The sequence below is a fragment of the Elephantulus edwardii genome, unplaced genomic scaffold (genome assembly GCF_000299155.1).
Source record: "Elephantulus edwardii isolate Elephantulus edwardi_28Jun2011 unplaced genomic scaffold, EleEdw1.0 scaffold00018, whole genome shotgun sequence".
NCBI classification, from domain to species: domain Eukaryota; kingdom Metazoa; phylum Chordata; class Mammalia; order Macroscelidea; family Macroscelididae; genus Elephantulus; species Elephantulus edwardii.
In genome coordinates this window covers 5,044,955-5,058,706 of record NW_006399768.1, presented here as the reverse complement: position 1 = coordinate 5,058,706, position 13,752 = coordinate 5,044,955, and the positions used below count along the sequence as shown (strand labels likewise).

Sequence of the window (13,752 nt, the reverse complement as noted above, 5' to 3'; positions counted from 1 at the left end):
CATCAACTTAGCTAATTCTGATGTCAGGGACCTCTCTAGAGTACTGAAGAGCAATGATGTCAGTCTAGAGACTAAGGTGTTCCTGGTCTAAGCTATGGTCTTTGCAATTTCTTGTTATGCCTCAGAGAGCTGGACAATAATGAAGGATGATAGAAGAGGGATCGATGCCTTTGTGTTGTGTCATTGGAGAAGAGTGTTGAACATACCGTGGACTGCCAGGAGAATAAATAAGTCTGTCCTGGAAAGGGTGAAACCAGAATGTGCCTTGAAGGAAAGGATTTTGAAGCTCTGCCTCACATACTTTGGCCGTGTGGCTAGGAAGAACCAGTTCTTGCAGAGGGACATGATGCTTGGAAGGATTAACAACTTCCAATCACAATTGTTGTTGTTGTTGTTATATGTAATTCAGTCACCTGTGACTCATAGTGACCCTATCTATATACAATAGCTCTGAAGACTGCCCTGTCCTAGGCCAGTCTCACTAACTCTGACACACAGACTCTTTTGTCCTCAGTTACTGTGTCAGATCATCTCATCTGGGTTCTTCTGCACCTGGACTGTACCTCCACCCTTCCAGGCACGATGTTCTCCAAAAACTGATCCCTCCTGGCCACTTGCCCAAAGTGTGTGAGACTGAGTTTAAAAATCCTTGCCTCCAAGAAGAAATTTTCTTTTACCCTCTGCACCAAGACAGACTTGTTTGTTCTCTTGGCATTCCATGGTATGTTCAATAGTCTTCTCCAGTACCACAACTCAAAGGTATCCACTCTTCTTCTGTTATCCTCAATCACTGCCAAGCTCTTTGAATCATTGTAAGTATTTGCAAAGACCATGGCCTGAATCAGGTACACCTTAGCCGCTAGACTGACACCATTACTCTTTGACACTTTGGAGAGGTCTCTGATAGCACAATTCTCCAATGCAATTCATTTTTTTATTTCCTAACTGCTGGTGCCAATAATTTCTTTTTTTAAAAAGAGACATTTGAAAGCTAACAATATGTATGAGATACACATTCAGAATAAAGAAGACTCAATCTCTATCAACTTTAATCACCATTATTTCACAAAACAAAGTATATTTAACACTAAAAAAGGAAGCTCTACATCCAAAATAAAGAAATCTATCTGCATGATTAGTATATAAACTTTCAAGAAAACAGATATAATGCTGAAGATACATTAAACGAAACTCATAGGATTGTCATATAGCTCACTTGTGCACAACAAAAAAAGGAACACACCAAAACATTAACAAAAATTCTACTTTAGTAATTGAATTTCAGTCTGTGGGTTTTTTATTATTTCCCACATTTCTACAAATGAGTTTTTGTTTGTGTTTTTAAAACCAAAAGATTGGGTTTTTTTTAAAAAAAAATATGCCATCCAGGTTTATGACTTTATGAACCATCTAATGAAAAAAGTTTGAGCAGTTAGCAGTTCTGAAATGAGCTCAGGAACAAACTATACCAATATTCAGAAGGGCTAATAAAAGTCCCATGTTAGCTAGACTGGTGCCAATATAAAAGCACAGAACTTGGGTAAAATGACTCTAGGTAACTAAAATCAAGGATAACATTATTTAATTATGGGGGGCGGGCAAACAGGAACATTAAAGGTATAAAAGATACAAACATGCCCCAAACATCTAGTAATAATAATGATAATAAAAATAATAATTGCTTCACATGCATCTGCAAGTTGGACTTAAGTTGCAATTAGGATGACCAAAGAAAAATTGATGCCTTTGAATTGTGATGATGAAGAGTATTGAGTACACCCTTTGTGTTGTGGACCGTGGAGTCGGAACCAACTCTGAGCTGAGCCTCCAGGGCATTTTCAAAGATAGTAAATCACATGGGAGGAGTTTGCTCATCCTTCTCCCACAGAACATGTGGTGGATTCCAAGTGCAGGCCTCTGGGATTGCAGCTCAGTTTCTTGCCAGTAGGCCACCAGAGCTCTCCTGGACTGCCAAAAAGAAGAAATAATGATCTGGAGTGAAAAACAATGTATTTGAATTTTGTATATAAACTAGTAAAAAAAAAAAAAAGAACAAATAATGATTTGTAAGTGCAACCATAGTGCTCCCTAGAGATAAGGGTTGTGAAACTTGATCTCCTCTACTTCGAGCATATTGCCAGAAGGTGACAGAATTTTGGAAAAAACATCATTCCGGGAAAGGTAACGGGTCAGAGAGAGAGAGGAAGATCCTCAACAAGATAGATTGTTAACAGTGGCCTCCTGCAAGGAGAATGCAAGATCAGGCAAAGTTTGAATCTGTTGCTCACAGGTTTGTAGTGGATTTGAGAACACTTAACAATAACACTAGTCCTAGGGTGCTCTGGTGGCAGAGTCCACAGGGAGTTGCTTTGCTAACCCAAAGGTGGCATTTGTTGGAATCCATGAGTGGTTCCTTGACTGAAAGATGGACAATCTTCTCTCACGCAATTTTTAACTTTCAGAAAACCCACTGGAAGGTAAGCTATGAATGAGATCTGATAGGATGTCCATGAGATGGAGATAGAATAATAGTAGAAAAATTTTTCAAATGGATTAGGAAACACTCAGATGAAAAAGAGCATAAAACGTTTTTTCTAATTCAATTCTTGGATGGAGGGACTTGGGTTACAGGAAAGGCAAGTGATGTTTGCTGGTTTTGTGTCTTCTCACAAATGTACATGTATATGTTTTAAAAAGTCAAATATAAACAAGCTGATCAGAGTAAATGCTAGAGTTGGGGGGAAACAGAAATAAAAAACCCAAGTACGCTTTCATTTCTGACTACTTAGAATCAGAGTATTTAAAACAACAGTACCTGATGGCATGTAACTATAAGCATTTTGCAGCCAACACACTGAGTAATAAATAGATCTCTGCAAGTAGATATTAAGGTTAACAATTTGAAAACCAGCGGCTTCATTGCACAGGATCTAGAGGTAAGGTTATATTCATTTGTTCATTCAGCAATGTTTCAAGGACTGTTTTAGGTGCTTGCTAGAAGTTAGATGGAAATCCCTGCCTTTCTGTATGTTACATGCAGGTGTGAGTAAGGAAGAAAATACTAAAAATGTTATAGAATAATTTGGAAAGTTACAAATGCCATGGAATATAGAGCAGACTGAGAAAGTATGGGAGGAATTACAATTTTAAGCAAGGTGGTTGCAGTAGGTCTCACTGAAGAGATAACATGTGAGCAAAAACTTATAACATGGCAAAAGCATTAGATATGCAGATTTAAATAGCAAGAGTTTCCTAACTGAAGAAACAGACAGTGCAAAGCCCCTAAGGTAAAAATAAAAATACATCTGGAATTTCTGAGGAATTGTTGGTTGACCATCACTCCTAGTGGCCCTATGAACAACAGAAACGTGTCCTATCCTACACCATCCTTACAATCGCTCCATTCTTGATGCAACCGCTGCAGTCACTGTGTCAATCCACCTCGTTGACAGTCTTCATCTCTTGTGTTGACCCCTCTATCTTTCCCAGCATGATGCTTTATTCCGAGGACTCACCTCTTCTGACAATATGCCCAAAGTATGTAAGATGAAGTTCCAACATTATCCTTGCCTCTAAAGAACACCATGGTTGCACTTTCTCCAGGACAGATTTGTTTTTCCTTTTCGCAGTCCAGGGTATATTCACTACTGTTCTCCAGCACCACAATTCAGAAGCATTGTGGAATAGAATGAACAAGGAGGGAAAGAATGGGAAATAATTTTATTAGAATTAGATTTTACGTGAAGGCTATTGACAATGACGTTAGCTTTTACTTAAAGAAGTTGTAGTTATTAGAAGATAAGACTTACTGCTTTATTTTTATTTTCTTTAATAGTCCTGGTACTTCAGAACTGTGGTTGTTAGATGCCATCAAGTACAATTCATAGCAACTCTATGCACAACAAATCCGAACTCTGTCCTATCCTGTGTCATCCTCACCATCTCTGACACACTTGAGTCCATTGCTGCTGTCCCTGTGTCACTCCAGCTGGTTGAAGGTCTTTTCTCTCTTTGGCCACCCCATCACCTTCCCAAGCATGATGTCCCTAACCAAGGAACAGCCTCTCCTAGCAACATGCCCAAAGTGTGAAACACAAAGCTTTATCACCTTTGCCTCCAAGAAGCACTCTGGTTGCATCTGCTCCAAGATATAGCTGTTTATTCTTTTGGCAGTTCAAAGGCACCAATTTGTCTTCTGTCATCTTCATTATCCAGTTCTCATCAACATGGCAAGTGAATGAAAGGCCCATGGCCTGAATCAGGTACACCTTAGTCTTCAAATGAAAATTGTTACTCCTCAATAAGTAGATAAGGTTTTTGATTGCAGATTTTCCCAGTACAAAATGTTTCCTAATCTCCTTTATTGATTGTGGATCAAACAAAATGAAGCCATTGACCATTTCAGTCTTTTCTCCATCTATCATGACATTGCTTATGGATCAAGTGGTGAAAATTTTTGTTTTCTTGACTCTGAGATGCAATTCATATTGAAGGCTAAAGTCCTTGACCTTTTGCAGCAAGTCCTTCAAGTCTTCCTGACTTTCAATAAGTGAGGTTGTATCATCTGCATAATGAAGGTTATTGACAAGTCTTTCTCCAATCCTGATACCACATTCTTCTTCAGAGAGTCCAGCTTCTCAAATAATTTGCTCAATATATAGTTTAGATAGAAATGGGGAAAGCTTATAAACGAGGTACATACCTTTCTTAATTTTAAACTGTGTAATGTTCCCTTTGAACCATGCAGTGTTTCCTTGCTCTGTTCTGACAATTGTCTCCAGATCCAAGTATAGGTTTTGGCATTAGCATGATCAAGTGTTCTGGGATTCCAATTCTTCTCAGGGTCTCAGAGTCAGCCACAGTTTGTTGTGATCCACACAGTCAAATGTCTTTGCATAATCAATGAAACACAGATAGACATTCCTCTGGTATTCCCTGCTTTCAGCCAAGATCCATCTAACATCAGCAACGATATCCCTAGTACCACGACCTCTTCTAACACAGCCTGGACTTCTGGCAGTTCCCTGTTAATGTGCTGTTCCAGTCGTTTTTGGATAATCTTCAGCAGAATCTTGCTTGCATTTGATATCGATGATATTGTTCGATAATGTTCACACTCTGTTGGATCACCTTTCTTTGTAATGAGAACAAATATGGATCTGTTCCAGTCAGTTGGCCAAGTGGTTATCTTTCAGATTTCTTGACACAACTTGGTGAGCACATCTAGGACAGCATCTGTTAGGGTTTTTTTTGTTTTTTTTTCAGAGTTTTAGGACTTTAATTTGTCCCCCAAAGTCACTGAAGCAAAATTCAGGATAAAACATTCTGCTTTCCTTTATACCTGCCAACGCAAAAACTATTTGTAGGAAAAATGGTTTTGTACATGGGATGAAACTTAATATAAATTCAAAACTTACAGATAAGGGTTAGCTCTATCACTCATCTCTTAAAAAGTTTATATGAATATCCAGTCAAAACCAACAGGGCATTTCCCTTGAAATGTTATCTGAAGAGATTTCCAAGCCGACCAGAGCTGTCTACTGTTGCGGAATGTCCTCAGAAGGCTCTGCTATGACCTCAGAGTCCTTTCTTTCAAGTGGAAGAGGGAAAGAGGGAACTATTCAAACTTCGTCTTCTTTCCTTGTGGTTTGTGGTCACCGCCGCCTCCCCTGCCTCCTCGGAAGCCACCTCGGCCTCCACCAAAGCCGCCACGGCCCCGGCCTCCGAATCCGCCTCGGCCTCCACCTCTGCCGTAGCCACCTCTGCCACCAAAGCCGCCCCGGCCTCCACCTCTTCCGCCAAAGCCACCTTCACCCTTAGGCTTGGCCCAGTCCAAGGTCACTTTGTTTCCATCAATTTCACCATCTTCCATGGCCTCCTTGGCAGCTTTCGCGTCCTCCTCACTGTTGAAGTCTACAAAACCAAACCCTTTTGAGGAACCAGTTTCTGGGTCGGTAACTATTCTGGCACGAATTGAACCGTCAAATGACTCTTTCAAGGTCTCTTCGATGGGCTCTTCAGACAGACCTTTGACAAAGAGGGTTTTGGTTGGCTGGCCCCTAGCGTTAGGTGATCCCTTGGATCCCTGCAACTCCAACCTGATTGCTCTGCCCTCAATTTCTCTTTTATTGCAAGAATTTAAAGCTTCTTTAGCATCTTCGAACGAAGCAAATTCTATAAATGCATACCCTTTAGATTTGCCATTCTGGTTCTGTGGCACCTTGATAGCAGTTGCCTTCTCAAATACCTCCTGAAGAGTCTCTTCTGTTGCATTATAGGATAGATTGCTTAAAACTAGAGTTTTTGATTCACCACTCCAAGTGCTTGCCTTTCCACCTCTATGGTCCTGATTTTGACCTTTCTCCCCAGCATCTGTTAGTTGAAATACATCAATTATATACCATCAATTCCTGGGGCCTTATTTTTTGCCAATTCCCTCAAAGCAGCTTGAACTTCTTTCATAACCAAGAGCTCTTGCTCATATGTTGTTTCATGAAATTCTTCTGTGTCTGAAATTCCTTTTGATACAATGACTCTGTATACTCTTTCCATCTTCTTTTAATACTTTCTGGATAATTTAATATTCTGCCCAAAGCATCCTTAAGTATTACAACTCAATTTTTGAATTTGTTCTTCAGTTCCCTGAGCTTAAGAAATGCTGAGCAAGTTCAGCCCTTTTGATTTTCTGATTCTAACTCCTTGCACATTTCATTGTAATATTTTACTTTGTCTTCCTGCACTGCCTTTTGAAATCTTCTATTCAGCTCTTTAGTATCTTGAATTCATCCCTCTGCTTTGGCTTCTTGGCACTCTAGTGCAATATTTAAAGTCTCTTCTGACATCCATTTTGGTCTGGCTTTCCTCCTCTGTCTTTATAAGGATCTTTTGCACTCTTTCTAGATGATACTCTTGATATCCTCTCACAACTCATCTGGTCTTTGCTTGTTAGTGTTCAAGGCCTCAAACCTGTTTCTGAGATGGTTCTGAAATTCAGGTGGGATAGACTCAAGGTGTTATTTTGGTTTCCGTGGATTTGATTAAATTTTCCTTAGCTTCACACTGCATGGTTAAAATTGGGAAGGGAGTATACCAGGGATGTGCCCTATCTCCATACCTTTTCAATCTATATGAAGAACAGATTATCCAGGAGGCTGGGCTGTATGAGAAGAAGTGACATCAGGATTGGAGGTAGACTTATCAACAATCTGCATTATGGCGATGACACAACCCAGCTTGCTCAAACTGAGGAGGACCTGAAGCACTTGTAGCAAAAAGTCAAGGACTGCAGGTTTCAATATGGATTGAGGCTCAATATCAAGAAGATAAAGATTCTCATCACTGGGCTAATTGGCATTAGGATGGATGGTGAAGAAATTGAGATTGTTCACGGCTTTAGTTTGCTTGGCCCCACAGTCAACACTCTTGGCACCAGCAGCCAGGAAATGAAAAGTCATATTGTGGTGGGGGAGTCTGCTGTTAGGGACCTCTCCAAAGTACTGAAAAGCACTTGTGTTACTCTGGAGACTAAAGTGCACCTGATACAGATCATGGTCTTTGCAATCACTTGTTATGCGTCAGAGAGCTGGACAATGACTGGGGAGAATAGAAGGAGAATTGGTGCCTTTGAGCTGTGGTGTTGGAGAAGAGTATTGAATATGCTATCGACTGCTAAGAAAATAATAGATTCATCCCGGAGAGAGTTAAACCAGGCTGCTTATTGGAGGGGAGGATTCTGAAGCTTCATCTGCCATACTTTGGACATGTTGCATGGAGGGACCAGTCCTTGGAGAAGGACGTCATGCTTGCGAGGCTAGAGGGACGGCGCAGGAGAGGAAGACCCTCTATGAGGTGGATTGATTCAGTGACTGGGGTAATGGGGTGGGTGTGTTGAAGACAGTGAGATTGGCACATGATTGCTATGAGCCACAGGCTACTCAACAGCACATAACAACAACAATGTTCCCTTGTTTTGTTTGCACAATAGTCTTTTGGTCTAGGTATAAGTTTCACATTAGCACAACTAAGTGTTCTTGGATTCCCGTTCTTCTCAATGTGAGCCAAAATTTGTTATAATCCACATAATTAAATGTCTTTGCAGAGTCAATAAATAATGAATCAAAATACTGGTACTCCAAAATAGTATCTGGCAAAAAGGAAACACTAAAAATGTTTATTACTTTAAACCAAATTTTACAAAGTTGCTTTTATTTTTTTCTCTCTGATAAAATTATTTTATTACTCTATCAGTAAGTCCCGTATCAGACTCACTTATTTTCTCAGTCCTGGCTGTTCTTATGACTATTCTTGTTGGCTTGCTATCAGCATGGACAGAGTGAGTCACATCAGGAAATGTATGAAGATTTGGGCCTGAAGGTAAGAGAATTATCCTAATCTGTACTATGACAGTTTAGCTCGTCTAGAACACATTAATTAGCCATGATTCCAGAATTAGCACAAATGGCTCCCCCTTGCAAATCATAATAGCTCCTACTTACTGTACTTTGGAGCCCAATGCTGATTTATCTTATGCAAGTATGGAACCACAGTTTAATTTGGGAAGAGAGAATCACAGTTTTGAGAATTTAGCTTATGTATTAATATCATAAGAATCAGAATTAAAACTTGGGTGCTCCTTGGAGGCAGTGATGGTAAACCTTCATCTCAAATACTTTGAGCATATTGTCAGAAGGCACCAGTCCTTGGGAAAAAAAGAAATCATAAAGGGAAAAGTAGAAGGTTAGCAAAAGAAAGGGATGGGATTGACATAGTGACTACAACAATGGGCTCACGGATATCAGAGATCATGAGGATTGTACAAGATAGGGCAAGGTTTTAACCTGTTGTTCATAAAATTGCTTTAAGTCATGGTCTACTCAATGGCATCTAATAAGAGAAACAAAATTTGGTAACTATTTTCACAAACCAATTAAACCCAACTCATTTTCATTGAGTTGATTCTGACTCATAGTGAGTTAAAAAACAGAGTACAATTACAATAGTGTTTCCAAGACTATAAATCATTACAGAATCAGACTGCCACATCTTTCTCCCATGCAGTGACTGGTGGGTTTATAATCAATGGCCTTGTTTGTTAGCAGATAGGCAGATGAACACTTCAAGAATAAAAGGAGCAGAGCTCTTTTGTATTCCACCCTTATTCTTCTTATTTTTTTTAAAGTTACATAGACCCAGCTATCTATGGTCAATTGATATTCTACAAGGAAATCAAAGCTATCAAAGGGGGAAATTACAACCTCTTCAATAAATGGTGCTGGCCAAACTGGACTTCCAACCTGCAGAAATCTGAAACAGGATCCACATCTCACACCATACACAAAAATGAACTCAAGGTGGATCAGAGACCTGGGAGTAAGACAAACTAGGATTAGCTTAGAAGCTCTAGTGCAAGGTGTAAAGAGACTGCCAAATACAACCAGAAATGCACAATCTGAAGAGGATAAAATTGATGCATGGAACCTACTAAAGATTAAATCCATGTGTACGTCAAAGAATTTTCCAAAGGAGTGAAAAGAAAACCTACAGACTGGGAACAAACATTTGGCAATACCATCTCAGATAAGAGTCTTATAAGAAAAGTTTACAAAATACTCCTGGGCCTTCACAAGAAGACTGATAACCCAATTACAAAATGGGCAAAAGACATGGAAAGAATTTTCACAAAGGAAGATATTTGAATAGCAAGCAGACACATGAAGAAATGCTCCAAATCACTGGCAATAAGAGAAATGCAAATCAAAATCACAATGAGGTAACATCTCACTCCCGTAATAGTAGCAAAGTATAACAGGGCAACAAGTAATAAATGTTGGAGAGGAAGTGATGGGAAAGGAACTCTCATACATTGCTGGTGGGATTTTAAAATGGTACAACCATTCTGATAAGTAGTTTGGTGCTTCCTCAAAGAAAATAATTCCACAAAGAAAATTTCCACATAGAAATTCCATACGATCCAGCTATTCCACTACTTAGAATATACCTTTTTCTTTTCAAGAAGAGGAGCGAATTGGGGGTGGGGATGGGGGTGGGGGTGGGGTGGTTGGGGAGAAAAGTGCAACAATGAATGGAATTCCAAAATCTCTGTATATGTTCATTGAAATTAAGAATAATAATGATAGATAGATAGATAGATAGATAGATAGATAGATAGATAGATAGATGATAGATAAAAGAATATACCCTGAAAAAATGAGAACTGAGGCACAAACTGAGATTTGTACGCCAATGTTCATTGCAGCATTATTTACCACCACAAGATGGTAACAAAAAAAAAAAAAGAAGATGGCAACAGCCCAAATGTCCAACCACAAACAAATGGGTTGAGAAATTATGGTGCAGTCACACAATAGAATACTATCCAGCATGCAGGAGAAATTATTTTATAAATTATTACCTAACTTGGGAGGGACTGGAGAGCATTATGGTGAGTGAACTAACTCAGTTTCACAAGGGTAAATATTGTATAAAACCATTATTGTAAAATGAGTATAAGGAGCCAAGAAGGGTGGGAGAGGTTGGAAGTAGAGGGATATGGATATGCAGGGGGATGGGGGTATTAATCATCAGGTTGAGGGAAATTAAAAGAATTTGTTCTTGAAAACAATGTATTTGAATTTTGTAAATAAACTAGTAGAAAATTTTAAAAAGGAAAAAAGTTACGTATAGCAGGAATAAACACTTCAAAGAGCACTCCAGCTGCACGCTCTCCAAGATTTATCTGTTCATTCTCTTGGCCATCCATGGGATGTTCAGTGCTCTTCAACACCACAGCTCAAAAGCATCAATTCTTCTTCTGTCATCCTTATTCATTGTCCAACTCTCAGATGCATAGCAAGTAATCAGAAAGACTATGCCTGAATCAGACGTACCTTAGTTCTCAAACTGACATCTTGACTCCTCAATAATTTAGAGAGATCCCTAATTGCAGATTTTCCCAATTTAATGTGTCTCCTTATTTCCTGGCTACTAAATGGTGTCAACTGTGGATCCAAGAGAGATGAAGCTGTTGGCAGTCTCAGTCTCATCTCCATCCATCATGACACTGTCTATTGGTCCAGTGGTAAGAATTTCTGTTTTCTTTACATTGAGATGCAATCCATACTGAAGGCTGCATTTCTTGACGTTCTGCAATAAGTGCTTAAAGTCCTCTTTACTTTTAGCAAGTAAAGTTGTGTTGCCTGCATAATGCAGGTTGTTGATGAATCTCCCTCCAATCCTGATAGAGTCTAGCTTCTCAGATTATTTGCTCAGCATACAGACTGAATAGGTGTGGAGAGAGAATACAACCCTGATGCATTCCCTTCTCAATTTTAAACCATTCAGTGTTCCCCTGCTCTGTTCGCACAACAGCCTCCTAGTCCAGGTATAGGTTCTGCATGAGCACTATGAAGTGTTCTGGGATTTCCATTCTTCTCAATGTCCGTAGTAATGCCATAATTCTCAGTAGTGTTTAGTTATCCTCCACTTTGTTATCTGGTGTCATTTTCCTGTATGTTGTAAATCTCACCCTCTGCAATATTAATCTGACAGAATTGCTTACAGTTATGTTAATGAGGCAGGATACACTTTATAAGATTAAGTTCTATCATGAGTCAGTCTCTTTTAAGATATAAAAGAGCAGGCCATTACTGCAGGAAAAGGTCCCAATATGTGAGCATTCAGGAGAGGACCAGACTGCAGAGTTTAAGGACCTCGTCCAGCTTTTTGACTGAACAGGTGATGGAAAGATCCTGTGCAGTCAGTTTTGGGACGTGATGAGGGCCGTGGGCCAGAATCCCACCAATGCCGAGGTGCTCAAGATCTTGGGAAGCCCTAAGAATGGTGAAATGAATGTAAAGGTCCTGGATTTAAAGCACTTCCTAACCATGCTGCAGGCTGTGGCCAAGAACAAAGAACAGGGCACCTATGAAGACTATGTTGATGCCCTTGGGTGTTTGGCAAGGAAGGGAATGGTATTTCGGGGACTCTGAAATCTATCATGTCCTTGTCACCCTGAGTGAGAAGATGACAGAGGAGGAAGTAGAGATGCTGGTGGCAGAGCATGAGGACAGCAATGGTTGTTGCAGCTATGAATAATTCATTTGTATGGTGCTGAGTACCTGAGCACAACCCTGCCTGTGTCCCCAGAGCCCTGTGCCTTTTCCTGTGTGAGACAGCAAGTAGCCATTAAAGACTCCTTAGCTGTTTCAGCACCTTTCCCACATTGGACAATGCTTACCAGTAGCATTCACCAAATAAACTTGCTCTCTATGTTCCCCCTCCCCCAAAAGAGATGAAATAAGTGAGCAGAGATTGGAGGGACCTCAGTACCACCAAGAAAGAAGAGCCAGGAGCAAAGTGTGTCCTTTGGATTCACCTCCCTGTTCTGGGAAACTCCGAGAACTGGACTCACCTCCCTGTGCTGGGAGACTCTGAGAGTTGGTGGGAGATGGATACTAAAATACATAAAGATCTCCAAGGAATACAGAGCACACGATTGCAGAAAGGAGACAAGAACCTGCCTTTTAAAGAGTGATCCAAGACAGAGAGAAAGCCTCCTCTTGAATTCAGACTGCCAGCCTGTTAAACTATGAGAGAATGCATTTGTTTGTTAAAAGACATTCATTTCTAGTATTTCTGTTATAGCAGCACCTGATGACTAAGAAAAGTATTATATATGTTGTGGACTGTAATTGATATAACACTGCAATCTTGCTTTAGTAAACGAAAAAGATTACACTGAAAAAAAATCTCTATCTTTTCCACAAATGTCTGGAGGTAAAAATGAAGTTGAATATTTCCAATTCTAAAAAAAAAATTAAAAAATGTGTATACTAAATTTACCCACCTAAATATGGTGTTCTTCCAAAACTTATAGTAAACTCAAATGCATTGCCATCAAATCTGTTTACATTCACATGATCCTCATTTAAGCTTCTGAAATTGTAAATCTTAATGAGAGGAGGTTATCCATCTTTCTCCTGAGAAGCCATATAACAGGTCCTGGTCTAGTCACCAAAGCACCTTAAAGTACACAGTAAAGATATTTATATTTCATATGTCATTTCCTCTTTTTATTATCACATGATTGGAAAGATCCATTGAGGCCCATCATTAGATGAAATCTAAATGGCTATGGATTTTTATTTATATTTTGTTGTCCTTATTTGTTGTTTTTGGTTGTTGTTTTGTTTTAGAAAAGAGGCTCTAGAAGTATATTTGGACCACCAACAGTGGTTCAAATCCACTAGGTGCTCCATGAGAGAAAAATGGGCCATTTCTTCCATATGATTTACAGCCTCAGAAACCCAAAAGGGTCACTACAAGTTGGAATTGAATTTACCTGGTAGCAATGAGGTTTTTCATTCCTTCCCCCTTCCCTCTTTCCAGGTAGGTAAAAAATCCTCTAATTTCTTTATGCCAACTGTGGAAACCAGAGAAATCAATTTATACAACTTATGTTTAGTCCCGACTTATCTACAAATGTTGTTGATAAGTGCCACTGAGTCGCGGGTGACTCATAGCGACCCTATACTATATTTATTTGTCAAAAGAGAAATTAAACTTATTTGTTACAACCTCAATGGTTTAAACCACAACTGGAAGGAGGAAGCTACAAAAAATATTTTCTAGTGAAGGAAATATTAGAACTATATCTACAGAATATGTGGTTGTTGTTGTTATGTGCCGTCGAGTTGTTTGGAACTCATAGCGACCCTATGTACAACAGCCCTAAACCCTGCTCTATCGTGTGCC

At 39.5% G+C, this 13,752-nt stretch overlaps 1 protein-coding gene across 1 annotated transcript in view; it reads right to left on the bottom strand.

Annotated features, from left to right (window-relative positions):
• Positions 1 to 5,617: 5,617 nt before the first annotated feature.
• The window catches only part of LOC102845225 (nucleolin-like), a 15,760-nt gene continuing 7,625 nt past the window's right edge, over positions 5,618 to 13,752 (bottom strand). The window contains exon 2 of the mRNA XM_006882267.1: positions 5,618 to 6,372. Coding sequence (XP_006882329.1) covers positions 5,618 to 6,372 — 755 coding nt within the window. The remainder of the gene's footprint in view (positions 6,373 to 13,752) is intronic.